Raw genomic sequence first — 18508 nt, 5'->3', positions numbered from 1 at the left:
TCCCAAAGTACTTCATAGAGACCCAGTGGCCAGCGTTTAAGATCCAGGAAAAGAGGGGTGACAGCAATCTGTGCTATTACTCTGTGCTACAGGGCCATTTAAGAGGCTATGAAGAAATTCTCAGATCAGGAATTCTTCAGATACTGTAACTGACTGGGGGGCTGGTCACTACAACCAGAGTCTGGACCACAGGGAAATGTATCTCCAGCCCCTTCTGATGAGCTTAGTGTACAACAAAGACAAAAAGGGTCGCTGGAGAAATATCTAGAGTACCGGAGCTAGCACCACACTTCTGACTCATCTCACAGTACTGGATTTACTAAACCAATATTTTTGCACTCCTGAGAAACTCCCTTCCTTCTAGCTGTTTATCTCTTATTGTCCTGAGTAAGCAGATCTAAGTCCCTGAATGGAAATATCACTCTCAGACTCTCTTCTAGGGTCTAAGCAGCTGGGACGGAGATCTGCTCCATCTGGGTCGTGTCATTCTTATTTTCTCACAATTTCAGTGAGTCAGGAAAATGCCAGCCCAACCTCGTTTTTTCCAGGCTTGTTTTTGTAACTCACGTGACTTTTAAAGAACCCCTTGCTTATCTCCAGAGCTCCCCAAGGTCTTGAGGTCTTTGAGTCTGTGGTTGCTCCTCCGGTCTTCCATCTGCGCACACAGCCGTACCACGTGTCCCTGGGGGTCCTGCTCTTCAGGCCAGACTGCTCTTGCTCCCCACTCTTCATCAGCTCTCCTGTAGAAATGTACCCTGACACAAGGGAGACCGACTGCTCCATGTTTTCAGAGTCTCCATGACTGACCCATTTTCTGAAAGACAAGGGAAGACTCTGCAAGTTGTGGTCCAAGACAAGTTCTACAGTCCGGTCTGCTGTATGGAGTTCAGGCTGCAGCCATGTTCTTGCCAGGTAGGAGAGATTGAACATCTGGGACATAGGTGCATGGCTGAGGGGCACAGATCAAACATAGTGGTGGTAAGCCCCCCACAAGCAGGCCAGGATCTCTGCCCTCAGTCTTATATTGTCACCAACCTGCGCTAAATCAAGGCCACAGCAGATCTTCTGAGTTTCTCTACTCTGAAACAGGGCCAGCAGTCTCAGCCACTATCTTCCTGGCTCTGTAGTCTGTTCAAAAGCCTGTTCAAATAATAAATGATCCATTTTTAGGATTCAGTCCACTTCCGAGTTACACACATGTTAAACCAGTACCTGCATCTTCTACCCCTCGTGACACCTTGTGGTTCTGGCCAAGTCCTCTAGTGTGTGGAAAAGTATGCAGCTCTGCTGTTAGTGCCAAGTGAAGGTTCTATGTTTTATTATGACCAAAATGTGTAAAAATGTCCAATAACGTGCCACAGTTACAGCTTGAAAACAGTTGAGAACTAAAAAGTCCCCCACAAAATAGTAGATTATCTAATTCTTTATTGCTATATTCTTCAGCCTGTCAACCCCTCCCTTGTTCAGGTATTTAATCACAGACCCTTCACTCCTGTTCACCTCACCTTCATATACACTGAGCACAGGCCTTCACTGACAACACCTGTGTTCAATTTACGTCCTGGTAGTCACCACTAATTATCCCATAGCCCTTCTGGTAAAGTAGTTCCAGCCTGATGAGCTCCTTTGTGCTACTGCACAAACACAAAATAGGGAAAGTTACTGGTGGTAAAGACTGTACCATATCCTTGAGCACATAACAGCCCCTAGAATTGTACCTCATATCTGTTGGATGCTGCTGCATGAAAGAAAACATATAAAATATTTAGTTAATTGTCTATGATATATATATATGTTGTTTGAGCCCAAAGTAATCAGACGTAACTTCCAAAGTTGTACAACGGTACTACACACATGGAACAAGAAACAAAACACTATACTGAAAAGCTCCACAAGCTCACAAAACTGGAAAAACTTATAGAACAACTTGTTTTATTATTAGACCTAAAACGCAAGTGAAACAAAAAGACACCTGCACAATGTTGGAGGCTGTAAATAGAGCAGGTAGCAACTCATTCATATATATTTGGCCCTGCTCAAATCACAGATAGATCGATTTGGGCAATTTATGGAGGTGTCCTTCAATAAGGCAGCATGTACTGTGGCTTCTGGCTCTGGGGATCTGCATACATAAAACACCAAAGGGGATTCTCCTCACATTATTTGAAGTGTTAAGTAAAATGCTTTAATAAGGATGCACTTAGTGGCTATTGTTACTTATACACCTAGTACTCCCCCCAACACCCCCTGCATGTTCTTATTATATACTCACAGTTCTAATTATCTCCTCACTTTCATCATCATAATTAACACACACCAGATGAAAGGCTCTACAATGCTTTAAAAGGTCCTTTGGCAGCCTCTAGTGACAAGTTTTTGTTACTGACCTAGACCGGCCTGCCAGACAATACAGATACACCATTTGAACTTATCAGTCATGGATTTGGTCAATCTTCCCCTTGAACACATTGGAGTGAAAGACAGATATATATTAGGATTTCTTCAAGTCGCTAGTAAGAAAACCATCACATGGTAAATCACTTTTCACTTTAAATCACAGCGCACACTGACTAAATCGAGCTGAATTCATGACCCCCTTGAGTCCTGATGTCATGTCATGAATGAATATAATTTGGTTCACTGCTTATTGGAACCAACAAAGTGGATACAAAATGAAATCAGCTTTGTGTTTTCCAGGTCTAAGTGAAAGATGCTTTTGAAACATGTAGGCAATGGATGCACGGCAGGGTACACCCTGGGCAGGACGCCAGTCCATTGCAGGGTACACAGACGCTAGCAGGCACACACTCACACCAGGGCCAATTCTTCCAGAAGCCAGTATGTTTTTGGACTGTGGGAAGAAACCGGAGCACCTGGAGGAAACCTTTCTTATTTTCTTGTTCAATTATTTCCATACTTCCCTTTGGGGTGCATCACAAACATTTAGCTTTGCTTTGAAAACTATTCAGTAATTAATCATGAATCTGTGCCTCACTTTTTGCCAGACAAAATCTGCTTTTTTATTACCTTTATTTTACCAGGTTACAGGGGCTAATTGGCGAGTTCTAGTTTATAACTCATAGGGGATACAAGTCCAAAAAAGTAATGGAATTTTTTAACCTTAGGGACTATTTCTCATCTCCAGACAGATGAGAAATGTCCTGTATAAATGTTATACTTTGGCGTTTAAAGAAATGCACCTACAGTATACCTTGACAAGATGGCGTCTATACAGTAAATACAGCAAAATATCTGGGCGCTCTAATTACGGTGATGTCTATGGTTCCAAGTTTTTTTTAATAAGTCGTCCAGGGTCTCGGTTAGTGGGGTGAGTTGTCATTCATCATCTAGGGCGGGACTTGGCGTGCAAACGTGTTTTTGAAGCCGTGCGAGTGTACTGTCCGGTACTAGCTGGGTTGTTAAAGAGTCTGCGGCGGATTATCTTCATGCATGGAGTCCACTACCTTTAGTGAAGCACTCAGCTGAACACCTTGCAGAAGTACTGCACACGCGTGAGAAGGGCCGTTTCATCCTTTGCTTTAACACGAGTAAGTGTACAGTAAGTACGTCTGACCGGTTTATTCGCAAAACCTGTCTGCTCTGCCCTTACTTTTCTACCGGAAACTACCGAGGCAGTACAGCGTTTTCTCGAAATTATGCCGTGCGGGCTCAGGCAGTGCCTGATACTGGAGGAAGAAACGCAACTGCACAGCAGTCCAGTTTTCTAAAGACAGTCTCTCCACATGCGAACTAAAATGGTTTGCCTTTCCAGCAGTGCATGCATGCGACGTTGCAGACTGAATGCAGTCAGCTGCTTTTGTCTGGGTATTTGCGAAACGCGTGAACTGATGCGCACAAGTTCCCTGCAGGAGGTCAGTTTGCATTCACTAGCAGCTGGGACGAACGTCGCTTAATATCATAGTTAATTAATATTATCAGCATTGGCATATTTGGAACATTTTCATGGAAACCTTGTTTGCATTTTTTTTAAATGTGAAATTCGGCCTTTGTCGAATAAAATGACTGATGGTTTTGATCGGCTCTGAAACGGATTTATTTGTGCACTTTTTTCACCCGTAACACATTAAGTGGAATGTGCATCAGTTTAGCAAACGGAACTGAGACCAGGGATGTTGTCACAGTCAGTATCAGTAGTATGCCTTTAAAAGATAACCGTTTTGAAATCTCAGTTGGACCGTACTGAGCACTTGGTTTTGTACTGAAAACATAAAATGCAATATATGAACACGTACTGTAAATGGAAAACAATGAGGAAAAAAAACGGGGGATCTCATCCAATAGTTTACTGTCTATCATCACTGATTAATTTTACCAGTTTACCAGCATAGTACTGATATTCTGTGACAGTGCATATACAGGTATATGCACACATGATTAAACTGCATGTATTTTACTTAATTGGCTGCAATTATGAACGCAACGTAATATATGAACACCTTTTCAAATACTAGGGTTAATATGGCAGAACAAGCGGAGAGCTTTGACTTACACAAAGAGAGGCAGGTGCGGGGATCTGCACCTCACGGGGCTGAATTGGAAAATGTGAACACGGTCAAGGAGGAGCAGATGGAACTGGCCTGTGACCTGAACAGCAGCAGCGAACTGGGAACCAGCACAGAAATCTCTCTGGAAGAAGATGAGCTGGAAGACGCTATGCCTGGGGAGGCAGATTCCTCTGAAGCATCTGAAGGCATGTCCAGTTTGTGTTTATAGCTCTAGCTCTGCTGGTTTCACACAGTACTGTGCAAATATGTGTTAGTGGGGCCAGCAGGGGGCGCTCAGCCTGCGGTCTGTGTGGGTCCTAATGCCCCAGTATAGTAATGGGGACTTTATACTGTAAAAAAAAAAAATGGCACCGTCCTTCAGATGAGACGTGAACCCGAGGTCCTGACTCTCTGTGGTCATTAAAAATCCCAGGGCGTTTCTCGAAAAGAGTAGGGGTGTTACCCCAGTGTCCTGGCCGAATTTCCCATTGGCTTTTACCAATCATGGCCTCCTAATAATCCCCCTCTCTGAACTGGCTTCATCTCTCTGCTCTCCTCCCCACTGAGAGCTGGTGTGTGGGGAGAGGACTGGAGCATCATCCAGGTGGGGCTGCACACTGGTGGGGGTGGAGGGGATCCCCCTGACCTGTAAAGCGCTGTGAGTGGGGTGTCCAGGAAAGCGCTATAGAAGTGTAAGCAATTATTTATTGGAATGTGTTTTTCTTGTAATGAGCAGGCCCTCTCAAGCCACTTTTTGCGTATTTGCGTTTTACCCAGGTTCTGAAGCGGAGATCCCGAAATGGCTCGCTCTCGACCCAGCGGGGCCCCACGGGGAGGCCTGGGGACGGGGCCGGGGGACCCCGGGAATCGCGGTCCCTCCCGCGGGGAGCTGCGGACGCGCGGCGGGCCGCGTGGCGAGCGACGTCACGGAGCTGGGCTCTGTGCGCATCATTGAAGACCCCTGCCTGGGGGCCCCCATTAAAGAGGAGGTAGCGGAAGAAGCCTTCCTGGGAGGGGAGGACGCGGGGGGCACATCCGGCCCGCCCCCAGGCCGCGCGGCGAAGCCCGGAGCTCCTCGCCCACCGGGGGGCGACGCGCAGGACTCAGCCTTGACCTCCGGCTCCCTGTGTAAGCGAGCCCAGTCCCGGACACGGCTGTGTTCCGAGACTCCGACAGCTTTCTTTTCTAATGCAAAACACTGGATCCGGCTTGACATCTTAGAAATGAGGTATTTGTATGAAATTCGAGAGCCTTTTAAGAATATGCTATAAGCTTTTTTTTTTTTAAATGATTAAACCTGCCTTCATTAACTATCCGAGTGAGTGTACAGCATCTTTCACTTTAGCAGATTCAGTGGCCTCAGACTTCATGTTCTTGACTTTCTTCTCCAACAGTGTCAGAGCAGAAAGATCCATCCCCCTGTGCACAGAGCTGGAGACCAGCTGTCGCAGAGAGCAACACAGAAAACTGTACTGGAACCTCTGCTTTCGAGCTCCTGAAGGCCCAGCTCTTGGGTGCAAAGCCCAGCGACGCTGCGGACGCCACAGAGGGCGCAAAGCGCAGACCCATGGGTGACGGCGGGGCCTCTAATGACTGCAAAGCGTGCGGGAAGAGCTTCAGCCGTTTGGAGACCCTCCAGCTCCACCAGCTGCTGCACAAGCTCGACGCCATGTACGACTGCGCCGTGTGTGGCAGGGGTCTGGATGCGGGTCCTCGCGCCGGGGAGGGGGGTCACTCCGGGCACGGCCAGTACCAGTGTGCCGACTGCGGGAAGAACTTCAGCCACCCGCGGAGTCTGAGCAGACACCGGCGTGCCCACCGGGCAGAGGGCATGTATGGGTGCAGTTAAAGTGCGCGTGAACCTCCAGTCAGGCACAGGCACGAGAGAAAGATCACTTGGAACATGAAGGAGGAAAACCAGGAAAAAACTTACCTGCTGAGGTTTGAATAGCAGGAGATGTGTCCTGAGCTAACAAGCTGTCGATTGTATTTTTCTAGTTGGTCAAACACCAAAATACCTGTAAATGTTTAGCAGCCATTAAAATTACTTCGTCTCTTCTCAAACTTTTTTTACTGCCTGAGACTGTCCCCCCCCCACACTACAGTTTCTTTTCATTTTTTTTGTATGCGTTGCCACTTCCCTTAAAATCACAGCAGGTTAAAGTTAAGGTTTAAAGTTTTTTTTTTTATTTAGAATGTTACATCTGCAAAAGCTTCAGTACAGTCTTAAACTCTCTATGCGTCAGCAAATGTGCACAAATACTTTTAAACACAAACAGCGTATTAAAATCGTATGAGGGGAAGAAAACAACAACAAAACAAACCAGTTTTAATTCTAATGGAGGCTTTCTCCTTGGGGAAAAAAATCCACTGCACCCAACATGAATTGGGATTATGGCACCAGTGTTTAAAAATCACACAGTTTATTTTGGTTTGCTTTTTTTGTGTGGGTATAAAGAAAGTTTATCAATAAAAATGGATGCTGGCACCTGTCTGAGCTTCACCTAGAAGCCCTGCTGGTTCAATCCACTGTTGGGCGCTTTAGGCATAACTACAAGATGGTGTCTCCTTCAACTCATGGTACCCCTGGTGGTTAGAGAGCTCTGTGGAGAGACGGAGAGGGGAGTTAGGGGTCTGAAGACTAATGGTCCAAGTTGAGCCACTTACCTACTCTTTCCTTTTTAGCCTCTTTTAGAATTAAAATTTGGAACGTCAACACCCATGCAACCCCCCTCAACAACCTGAACCGACAATGTTCCCAGTGGAGGAAAACTGGGGTACTTTGTTACTAGGATGCAAATGCCAGGTAATTTACGGTGGTGACACGTTAAGCTTGAGAAAGAAGATCCCCGTTTGTCTCAAAACATTTTTTCTGCTTCTAGAAATTGCTTAGAGGTCACTAAAATAGCGTTGGTGGTTAGGAATTTCTCTAACCGTTATAGTGCCACAAATCAATGAATCGGATGTCCTAAAGAAGGGGTTCCCATGCCACCGGTTGCCAACGAAGGAAAGAAATGGATGGGAATAAAATGTTTTACTTGATTATTTTTTGCACATCCCATATTATAATGATAAAGATGATTAGCAGTATAACGCGCTTGATCACATAAAGAAACACTACAGTACCCAGACCCAGGTGGTCATCAGGTAGAGGTTTCTGTTCTGTGCCGTTCGCTTTGCCCCCTTCAGATCCTGCCAGGACACCCATGATGTCAACCAGGGTATGTTCTCCTTCCTCCCTGGCCTCCCGAGCTTCCTCTTCCCTCTCCTCTCGCTCCTCTGCCGCCTCCTCCTCCTCCTCCTTGCTTTCACCTGCCCCCTTCTTGGGCTTTTTGCCCCTCCTGGGCAACATGGGCGTCAGAGTGCCGACAGCCCGCAGGCGCCCGTAAGATCGCAGCTGGGAGACGTTGGCCCGCAGGAAGAGGAGGATGACGTTGAGGTCGCTGAGGGGGCAGCCCAGTTTCCGGCCCTGGAGGAGGCCCAGGGCGGGGAGGACCTCGTAGACGGACAGGAAGCTCCGGTCCCAGCAGAAGAGGCGCAGCAGGCCGAAGAGGATCATGGGGACCAGGAGGACGTACACGGCCCCGTTGGCCACGCTGACGGCCTGGAACACCAGGAGCCCCGTCAGCTTGCACTGCACCAGCTCGGGGACCCAGGGCTCGTCCCGCAGGAGGCCCGTCTTGACGAAGCAGCTGAACTCGTCCTGGAGGAAGGCCGACAGGTGGAAGTAGACGAGGTAGAGGCAGGAGGCCGAGATGAAGACCAGCAGCAGGAGGCTGCGCAGGAACAGCATGCTCACCAGGAAGCAGGAGCGCTGCTTGCACTGCAGGTAGCGCTCCAGCAGGGGATACTCAAAGTAACGTTCTCGCTTTGCCCTGTGGGAGGGGGTTCAGAAAAATCGTCAGGGTCATCACGGCCCTAAGGGCACATATCATATTCAAAAACTGGGAAACACGAAAAGTAACAAGTTTTAAAGTCAGAATTACAGTTTAAAAAAAAATGATTTTCCATCCGACTAGTTTTTTTAGTTTTTTTTGTTATGAACAAAGCAGTTTTTAACCTTAAATGTGACCAGAGGTTTAGACAAAGGAGTGGAGTTGGGTTGATCCTCTTTAATGGTCTTGATTTTTCTAACCCGGGATTAAAGATGTTCCACAAATGGCTTGTTTCATGCTACTTCCCCAAATGTGAGAACATGAAACCAGTCTTAAGGTTTTCTTCATGGGGAACAAATTTTGATGTACATCAAAGAGCTCTGAAACATCACCTGGGAATATCACTAGGTTAATAGCCGCCTTGGTCTTTCCCTAAATACAGTTTAAATCCTCAACTCGTAGGAGATGGAGCATCATTTGAAACTGGCACAAGAATAAACAGTTTTCACCGGGGGGACTTGCTTAACTCTTGCTTATCTTCCAGCACAGTTACACCAACAGGAGCTCCTTTACCACCAAGCCACCTGCCCTTCCTTCACAAAACCGTTACCTCTGCAGCTCAGCCTCGAAATTCAGGTGATCCGGTGCATTCTGACGCAGCTCCAGGATGCACTGGGCCAACCGCACCGAACGGTTGTAGGACTTGTCGAGCTCGTCGATGATGAAGAGCAGGTCTGAACCCAGGCTGGGCATCACCAGGAACCTCCAGAACAGAGCAGGCAGGTACATCATCACCGCCATCACCAGAAGGGAGTAGGGGAACATCTGTGAAAGAGAGAGAGAGAGAGTAATGTGAGGAATTGCTATGGCCATGACATAACACCACTCCTTTACAAAGGGTGCCCTGCTTTTCCAAAAGCACATACAAGTGTTAAAGCTTATGTACACTGGATTCTTGTTCCTAGCATAATGAAAAAAAGCTAAGCAGTTGCCAATATAGAAATATGGTGAATGCTGACCCCCTGGCCACAATATAAGACTCAGGGCATATTTGTTGCAGACTGTTTTGGCTGTCTGTCCCTTTTAAGAGGCTTTCACAGCCCCTCTGGGCTCCTAAAATATACAGATGAGGTATTAAATGAAATATCTTCTGTTCCTCTTCATCTCACACAGACCCACTTCTTCTAGTCTTCTGTAATCCACTGGAGGAGCCAGAACAGCCGGGTTCCTGACCCACTGCTTTCTCTTTCCGCTGTTTCCAGCACACCCAGGGGCGCCCCTGACACTCTGAACTGGGCTCAGCCCCCCCAATAACTGGTCAGGCTGCCCCTTAAATAGGAGCCTCTATGTCCCTACTGGTGCACCACCCTTGGCCTAACCCTTTAGGCATCCAGTTTCCAACTATCACCACCACTACCCTGCAGAGTCTATGGAGGATTCAGTTTATCTCCAAGTCTACATAGACAGAAAAACTAAATTCACTCTGGGTGAATCAATCTAGTTAAATCCACTCAAAATCAAATACTTGCCAGTTTCTTCTAGATCACTCTCAAATCCACTGGAATTAGGACTATAGGCTGGCTTCTGATGTTAAACCACAAGAGTCCATTATCATTTCCTGTGCTATCTAAACTGCCTACAGTAAACCTAAAGTCCATCCTTCCCCTGTCTCTCTTCCAGAACTGCAGGCGCTTAGCAACAGACCCTAACCTACAGTCTGCACACCTGGCACTAATACAACCCAATAGTAAATCCTGTGGAATGTGGAGTTACCCCCTGGACCAATCAAATGAGCTCTTTCCCTTCCAGGGGCATTCCAGTCACACAGGACCCTAATCAGGGAACCGGGTCAGGTGTGTCCAGTTTTCACTCCCAGAGGAGACCCTGGCCAAAGGCTTGGCTTGCTTGCACCACCAGAAGAAACAATAATAATAATACAAAACCGTCTCAATAACACTGCTATTTTAGGTTTACCCCAAGCTGCATATCATTTATATAAAGCACAACCATGCCTCTTATTACATAGGGATTGTAAGGGTTTTTGTCATTGTCCGGCTTCGTGGAGCCAGCTTTTAGCTGGTGGTGTAGCAGTGCAATTACAGTCAAGAACCGACACTAGACTGTCAGGTAGCCAGAATATCCACCCTGCTCTATAATTTATGTCTCGCAATTTGGCCTGGATTCCTCACAAAACAAAACTGCCAAGTATGAAATCTGGATGAGCAACTTTGAGCGTAAAATCATAAGAAAGCTTACAAATGAGAGGAGGCACTGAGTAGCAGTGAATCGATCCACGGAGTTGTGTCTTGGAAGAAGCCAGGGAATGGGCATCCAAAAATGTGGCTGGAGAACATGTTCCATACCCCCACAGCCGTTGACAGTATATGACAAAAAATCTCTAATCGTCTAACTAAAACCAAGTTTTCTTTCTGTTCTGGAGTGTAAGGGGCGGAGCAGCGTGCGTTGACCTGGGAACAATGCGCTTACTTTGTGCACCCACAGTGAACGCTCCTCGAAATTCCCACTGCTGTCAAACTCGTGATGCATCAGGGAGTCCCAGCAGTAGGTGTCCACATAGGCTGACTGCTTCGAGGTGAAGTTGTGAGGCGGGAAACAGCTGATCTGTGGGCCTGCAAAGACAGATGGGTTAAAGGGGTGAAGTGTTTTCAAACGTGGCACTTGTGAGACCGAGAACGCTCTTGTCCTGCCTCAGGAGATGGATGCGAGTGACAGGCTGCAGCAGTAAAAAGCAGAGGAGCTCAGAGTATTTGCAGTATTTACAAACTAAACTTTCGGGATATTTTTATGGCAGTGCATGTGGTCGGGGAAATGCGTAAGTTATGGAAAAGCTGTAAGACGCGGTGGTGCCTCTGCACGTTGATTTTGAGGCATGGCTCTCTTTATGGCCTCTGCCAACTTTATGAGCTGCGAATTGTGAAACCACTGAAACAGTGGCGACACCCTACCAGAGAGCTGCTCTTGCAGTGGGGCTGTTGACTTGCAAAGAGAATCACCTTTATTTGCAAAAGTACATATCATGTGCAAGGAATTGACTCTGATGTACCCGGTGCTGCAAAAATCTTCTACACACACCGTACACAAACAAGAGACATCATTAACATGCTGCACGTATAACTAGGACTCCTGCTTAAGCAGAGTTTAAGCAAGGTTTGCCTCAAGGCATCTTCCTGAGGGAGGTTTATGAAAATGGTGGTAACCTGGGTGGGAGGGTGATCAGCAATCACTCCTGACTGAAATCATCACCCTCTCACCCTCTCCACAGAGTGAACAACACTCCGCAGTTCAGCCTGTGGAGAAGGCAGACTCAAAAGGAGTCTTCACTCTCCCGATTTTCAGCACCAGTGATGTCAGAGCGCGCGGTACACTTCAAGATGCTAAATGCGAGTTCTTTCTTTTCACGGACGTCTTAAAATTCACTGCCCTTTCCAAGAATTTCACTCAACCCATAATCTGCATACAGTAGGAGCCAAGGGACCCCACCCACAGCTATTAAAAGCATAACAGATTTTTGCTTGCGTACTGTAGCTTACAATTAAACTCACTTAATATACGTTCTAAAAATAAAACATACTGTACATGTAAAAAAAGTATGTCTTACTGCGGCTGAACATAGCTATTATAAGGCTTATGTGAAATAGGAACTTTTTGAAACGTTTTTTTTTTTTGCATTCTGTTCGCAATAGACTACAAGTCCAGTCCAGATTAATAACTCATTAAAAGTAGGCCAAATAAGCACGCTACAGTGAAGAATTCATAACTCTGTAAGATGTGTGAACTGGGATAAGAGCAGCTCCAATTAAGATTAGCCTCGTATGAATTCAGCAATGAAAAATCCAAATGATTCTTCCATCTAGTCACCAATATTGTAAAGATAGAAGGGAGGCTTTTAAATACAGTGCAATTAACTTGCAGTGGACGTTTTGCTGATTATTTTTACCAGTTTCTTTAAGTAATTTGGTCGCTGTATGAATTGAATTACTGCCTTTGGTCTGGAAAAGGTCTCCTGGAAAAAAAACAACTAAAAACTTTTAAGTGAAGTGGACTTAAATACAAAACGTTCTTCTGAAGACATGCTTATGTAGCATGTTAGCATTTCCCAAAGCTGCTACCCATTAGAAAGCTCTGAAGGGAAGCTAGTGATTTCTGACCAGACGGAGCCTGTTATATATAAACAAGCACGAGGGCAGTAGACTGGGCCTCGGTTTCTGAATTGCTGAGGGTGCCACTTTAAAGGATCAGTTTAAAGTTTTCCAATGAATTAGCCAGTTCTGTTCCAATTATGCAACATCCTAATTCGCTCGGCTGCGCTGTAGGTGAACGGCACACGGGCGGAGATGAAGCTGAGGGGCCCCTGTGCCACCCATGATTCCTGCCCACCGAGAACCAGCGGTAATGAACCTCCGGGGCAGCTGGGAGCTCGGATACAAGTCAGCACAGGCTTAGCTGTCCGCCGTCCTCTGGAAGCTGCAGAAGGGGTTTCCAAAGGGAAGTCTTGTTTACGAGCCGGCCGAGCGTGGTCTGACCGCCCTGAGGGAGGGCCCACTGACCTGTGGAGATCTCGCGGGCGAAGGCCATGGACACCAGCAGCAGGGGCAGCCCCACCGACACGAACTTGATGACGCGGTCCAGGGGCAGCTCCAGGGCCAGGGCCCGCAGCCGGGAGTCCGCGCCCCCCTCCATGACCAGGGAGTCGGAGAGCATGGCCTGCGCCGCCGCGTTGGCGATGGACATCTTGGCGGCAGGTGGGATGGCCTGTGGGGAGGGAGAGGAGGGAGCCAGTGAGACCAAGAGGGGGAACCACTTTTACCCCCCCACATGGCAGAGGCAAGTCAGGGCCAAAGTGTTGGGCTCTGGGGGAACACGCAGACTCCACACAGAATGCATCCTCCAAAGGTGGAGTTGAACCCAGGACCTATCCCCCCTTGCTAACGCATTGCCCTGAAAGACCCGTTCAGAGAGGATTGTGTAACCCCGAAATAATACCTGCAAGCAAAAGAAAAGCTTTCCTGGTGATTGATCTGTGCTGCTCTCGCGAGCCTGTCCCTGACTAGTCCTTCCTTCCCAGAATGCACACACTGCCGTGCAGGTTGGCCGTGGGTTTGGTAATGAAGGCTGCCCTGATGGTGTGAAGTCCTGCAGTGTAGTGGAATTAAAAAGGTTGCACTCATATAGCAACCTTGTTACATCACTTAGTGCATGATATTATGTTTCCAAGATGGTGATAGATGGTGATAGAAGGGTGCACTTCAGAGTGCTAACCTCTGTTAATTCACTCACTGACCAGTGTCAAATGAATAGACTTCTCCTGGGGGGAGATTTCCATAACCTTCCCTGGCTAGAGCGATCTCCACGACTCACGCCTACCGACCTCAAGCCCCTGGATGAAAGCAGTCTTAATTCAAAAACACAGGGCTGGTCCCAAATACTGCCGAACCTAATGGAAAACATTTCATGTTAAAACTGCTCTTGCTTCTCATTTAATATGTCGTGTTTTCAATGGGAGGCTCCTAAAATTTAGCTCGGACAAGGATGGGGAAAAAAAAGTTTCTTAAGGGTCCCATGTCAACCCTAAAAGTAATTATTTGAAAATATCTAGTCTACCAGGGCGTGGATGGAACTTGCATGCACATGGTATGAACTAACACTGGACAAAAGGCATATTTTAATTTTTAGATGAGCTATTCCTAATAAGTAATTAAGAAACCTTGTGGCTTTGTGCCAAGTTTATTACCTTGTTTGAATGCAAGTTAAATGAACTATTTTTGGATCTTGGCTTAATTTTCTCCTTCCTAAAATATTAAGTAAGCTACTTACTGATATTCGATATTTCTGACTACACTTAATCTGATTTTAAAACACATTTAAAGAAAATAACACAAATCATCACCCAATCTGTGCTTCAACTTTCTGATGACACTTAAAAATACCACGGACGGTAAAGGCTAATATTGTAGAATTATGCGAGATGCATTAGTTGCGCTTGCATGGTTACAAATATAAATACATTCATACGTTTATAAGCCAATTGAAATTGTAAACAAAGGAGGCATTCTGTATATTTTAGAATTTTCAGAAAACTCATCACACACAGATTCCATTATCATGAGTAATACATTCACATAAACTAAAAATACAGAATATATTCTCTTAAAGATAATTACACAGTATGTGAACACGAATAAAATCCGAAACGAGAGAGGTGACCATGAGAACGAGGGATTAAAACAAAGAAGTGACCACAGATTGTATGTCTAGAAATCTCCACATCTGCCTTGGGAATCTACTGTACTACTGAAACCTTGTCAGATAAAAGCCTCTCCTGTATATACAGCAGATTCATCAGGTTCAACGCCTCATTCCCCACTTTCACAAACAGGCTTATAATAACATGCAGATCTGCTGTTGCTTTGTTTCGCATTCACCCAGTTTGCAGCAACACTGCGTGCAATTGCCAACAACATGCAGCCAGCGCTGCAATACTTTTGCAAAGAAAAAAAAACCTACGGTATCCGAGAATCATCCATTTTTATACACGCACTCGACTGAAAATGAAGCGGCTGGCTTATGAGCTCATCGGAAGAGACCGCTGGCCCTGGTGTGAGTGGGTAGGATGAGTCCGGGTTTGAGCAGGGACCCCACTGGCGTGCGACAGGTAAAGGTGTTCAAGCGCCGTGAAGAAACAGAAGGTACCTTGAGAACGTCCTGGCTCACAGCAGCAACTGCAGAACCTCAGTCCAGTCAGCAGAGAGGCGGCGAAGACGAGAGCGCTCCTGGCGAGACCTTTAAGTACCGCGGGGAAGTGCCTCCGAAATGACAGGCCGTGTTGGGCAGGGACCGAGAATAATAACAGCCTGCCTGATCCGAGACAGACAGCGCGGGGACTAGGGGGACACAGGCACGCGAGTGGACCAGGGCCTGAACGCGGCTCATCAGTGTAGTAACACCCACCCACTTCAAACAGCAGGGGGGGGGGGGGGACCTGTGGCTTTTCTGGGGTCTGTAATCCAGGCTCCTATTTATAAACTGTGGCCCGGGCCTCGGGCAAACCTGGTGCTGAGGTTTGCTTGGCCGATGGCAGCCGGGCCCCGCCGGAGCTATTTCAGTGCTGCTGCGCTGCGCGTTGGTTCGAGACCCACACTACTGCCTGTCTGAGCATCTCCACCCTTTTAAAGCCTGGTGCCGTTCCCTGCCCTTCACCACAGCAACCCTGGAAATCAAGGGCGATGCTGCTTTATTAGGGCGAGACCTCACGGGCGGGGAAGAGGTGACACAATCTGCCCAAAACGCCTGGGGCTCCCAGATCGCATAATTAGCAAAGGCGTTTTGTTTAAAAAGCACAGGCTCAGGATCACTAGTTCAAGTCTGGGCACTGAATCAGTGTGTTGAGACCAGGGGTCCCAAGTTTCAAGATGCCAAGCTGAGCAGCACTGGGCTTGAGTAGGTTTGAGCCAACCAGGTTATCGCCGACTCCTAACAGCCACTTCTGCGACTTGGGAGACAGTGAGAGTTGCACTGGCTTCTTCATTTGATGATAGTTATGCTGTCAAGGCTGAGGAACATGAGGTTTTAAAAGCAGTAGATCAGTTACTTATTCTCCCAGGTATGAAATACGTCTGTTACTTACAGTACCTGCAAAGCAAAACATTATCTTCATCACTCCTGCGATAACATGAGCATCACAGTAGTGTGTTAGCCCATGACCTTTCCAAAATCGAGGGTATTAATAGAAAGAATAATTGGAAATTTTGAATCTAAAAAAATGCTGTGTTCCTGGCCAGTAAAGATTATGTAGAAGCTAAGAAGAGAATATCCAGCATGCAGACCTGAAGAAACCAACAGGGCTATTTCGTTTCCTTAAATCATCAACTACTCCATATCTAGTTTGGTCATATTTTCAAACTATTATGTAATCAAGGGATCAGCTGCAAAAAACAAAAATAAGACAGACCACGGCAGTCAAAGACCAATTTTGGATGGCCCTGACTGAATTTCTTTAGCACTGCTTGCAAAAAAGGTGACGAGGAAGAGCTCAGCACACGAAAAGACATGAATGATTAATGATGATTGTGTTAATGACTGCGCATATACAAAGACTCTTGAGGTGTCATGGACATGTTAGAGTCTGTTGTTGAATTGTGCAGTGAAGCTTAATAAGTACAGCAGTACAGAGCATTAAAGAGTACAGGTCTCTGTGAAGGGGCACGAGGAAGCTTTAATGAGACTTGAGGAGGTGAAGATGGGCTGCTCGTAACAGTTTCATGAGCCTGTTCTGGAATGTTAAAAACTGAAGAAAGCCACAGAGGTTAAGCTGCATCTGTAATTGTGATTTGTGGGGCGTCGACAGCAAGAAGTGGTCTCTTTGATGACCGCCTTGTTTTAATCACATCTTTTTTAAAACGTCCTTCATTTTTGTCTGAACTGGGTATCTCGCCAAAGAAAACAGACAGCAAAAATGGGAAAAAATTAAATGAGCATACTGAATACTCTAAAACAATATTGTACAAATATCACTCTTAAATATTAAAACTTTAAAATATATTAATACATTCAATCATTACTAGTGGTGCAGATATCTAGATTATATTTCTTATGCCAAAACTATCATTTTTAACCAATCCAACATTATTTTGCTAAGTGAATATATCAAACATGCCAGGACTGAGGCAGCAATACAATGAATCCATAACAAGAGATAATTACATTAATCTATAAGAAATATATTTTTAAAAAATCACATAATCTATTAATTTATTTATTTAGAGTTTTTTTTTTTTACTTAGTTATTTATTTAAGAGGTTGGTGCTGGAGGACTGTTTGCAGAGACTGACTTGTGGTAAGCGTGTAGTGCCCAGTCCTGGTCCTGGTCCAGTCTGGTTTCTGTTCAAGACAAGCTCTCAGTTCCCGATCCAAACCACGAGCTGACCTCAATAATAGGACTGATTTGAACTGTTTGATTGGTTTTTCAGTTCTTAAATATGTTGGAGGCTGCCTCTTAACAGCTGAATTTCACGAGCGATATAAAATCCCAGAAATAGAAATGCAAATATTCAAATTCAGGCAACTTATTAGTTCAGTTGAGCGTTCAAATAGGTACTTGAGCTCAGCTAGAATGAAAACCAGTCAGTCTGTGGTCCTCCAGGACTAGGACTGCACTGGAAAACAGTGATCTGCACAAAAGTTCAGGTGAGATATATGGAAAAAGTTTTCATAGGCAGAGATTTAAAGAGCTCGTATTTGAATGTGCACTACAGATGTATGCCTGAGCGGATAAGGACCGAGTCTGCAGCGCTGAGAGGGTGAAGTGTGTAAAACACTGCAGAGGACTCTGACATACTGGACCTGCAAGCGATTTCCCTCTCAAGAGGGTGGAAGTGGTCCTTGTGAAGTGAGAGGGGGGTCAGGAGACGAAGGTTGCCATTCCAGAAACGCGAAGACGGTGGTGGTGCTGTCGAGATGTTACAATGGAGAATAGGCCGAGAAGCTAAGTGAAGGCGCTGGTGGAGGAATGACGCGCATATCCAAGCAGGGGTCAGTGCTGGTGTTGAGCAAGACCCGGAGGTGGCGAGGAGTGTGAAAGAAGAGCCCAGACTCGGCGCAGACGGAGCTGGGGCCCACCTGGGCACAGCGCACCCTTCAGCAGCCGAGTGGGCTCCTGTGGACAGAGGAGACGGACGCGCGGGAGGGAACGAGGCCAGACGAGACGTCGCTCCAGCGGAGAGGATGCCCAGCAGTGAAGGGGAAAAGAGAAGCAGGACTTACTTACGGCGGATTCAGCTGCCGGCGGAGCGGAGAGCAAACTAGCGTGGCTGGACAGGGAGACGGAGAGCAGGAGGAAGAACGCAGCAACGGGGAGACTTGCGGTCTTTTCCCGCCTCCTCTCTTCCTTACGCCTCTCCTCATGTTCTTTCTCGTTCCCAGCAGGAGCAGCGGGGGGAATGGGTGGGTGCCGGCGGCAGGACCGAGGGTGGAGGCCGGTGTGACCAGGACAGGCTGAGGAAGAAGGAGGGGCAGCTCGGCCACTCCGGCCAGGAGGCTGCTGTATCTCCAGAGGTGCAAGGAGGCTGGGCTGGAGCAGCTGGCTTGGAAAAAGTCATGCACACGGACAAG

General features: G+C 46.7%; 2 protein-coding genes across 4 annotated transcripts; one reads left to right on the top strand and one right to left on the bottom strand.

Annotated features, from left to right (window-relative positions):
- Window positions 1–3347: 3347 nt before the first annotated feature.
- On the top strand, window positions 3348–6561 carry LOC148816857 (uncharacterized). 2 transcript variants are annotated; one of them, XM_088939888.1, is made up of 4 exons: window positions 3348–3548; window positions 4473–4711; window positions 5283–5633; window positions 5900–6561. In XM_088939888.1, exons 2-4 carry the CDS (start codon window positions 4480–4482, stop codon window positions 6352–6354), a joined length of 1038 nt encoding a protein of 345 aa, XP_088796014.1. In that variant the 5' UTR covers window positions 3348–3548; window positions 4473–4479; the 3' UTR covers window positions 6355–6561. The 2 variants fall into 2 exon arrangements, with proteins under 2 accessions (XP_088796014.1, XP_088796015.1); XM_088939889.1 differs by having other exon boundaries at window positions 5283–5733; window positions 5900–6180.
- A 194-nt stretch (window positions 6562–6755) lies between these two features.
- panx3 (pannexin 3) lies at window positions 6756–13132 on the bottom strand. 2 transcript variants are annotated; one of them, XM_088939606.1, is made up of 5 exons: window positions 12949–13132; window positions 10868–11010; window positions 8991–9205; window positions 7632–8380; window positions 6756–7108 (listed from the first exon to the last, which is right to left on the bottom strand). In XM_088939606.1, the coding sequence occupies exons 1-5, from the start codon at window positions 13130–13132 to the stop codon at window positions 7047–7049; spliced, it is 1353 nt and encodes a 450-aa protein (XP_088795732.1). In that variant the 3' UTR covers window positions 6756–7046. The 2 variants fall into 2 exon arrangements, with proteins under 2 accessions (XP_088795732.1, XP_088795731.1); XM_088939605.1 differs by lacking the exon at window positions 6756–7108 and having other exon boundaries at window positions 7540–8380.
- Window positions 13133–18508: the final 5376 nt, after the last annotated feature.

The sequence above is a fragment of the Atractosteus spatula genome, chromosome 22 (assembly GCF_055471065.1).
Source record: "Atractosteus spatula isolate fAtrSpa1 chromosome 22, fAtrSpa1.hap1, whole genome shotgun sequence".
NCBI classification, from domain to species: Eukaryota; Metazoa; Chordata; class Actinopteri; order Semionotiformes; family Lepisosteidae; genus Atractosteus; species Atractosteus spatula.
The sequence above is the reverse complement of the archived record's forward strand: the minus strand, read 5'-3'. Positions and strand labels throughout refer to the sequence as shown.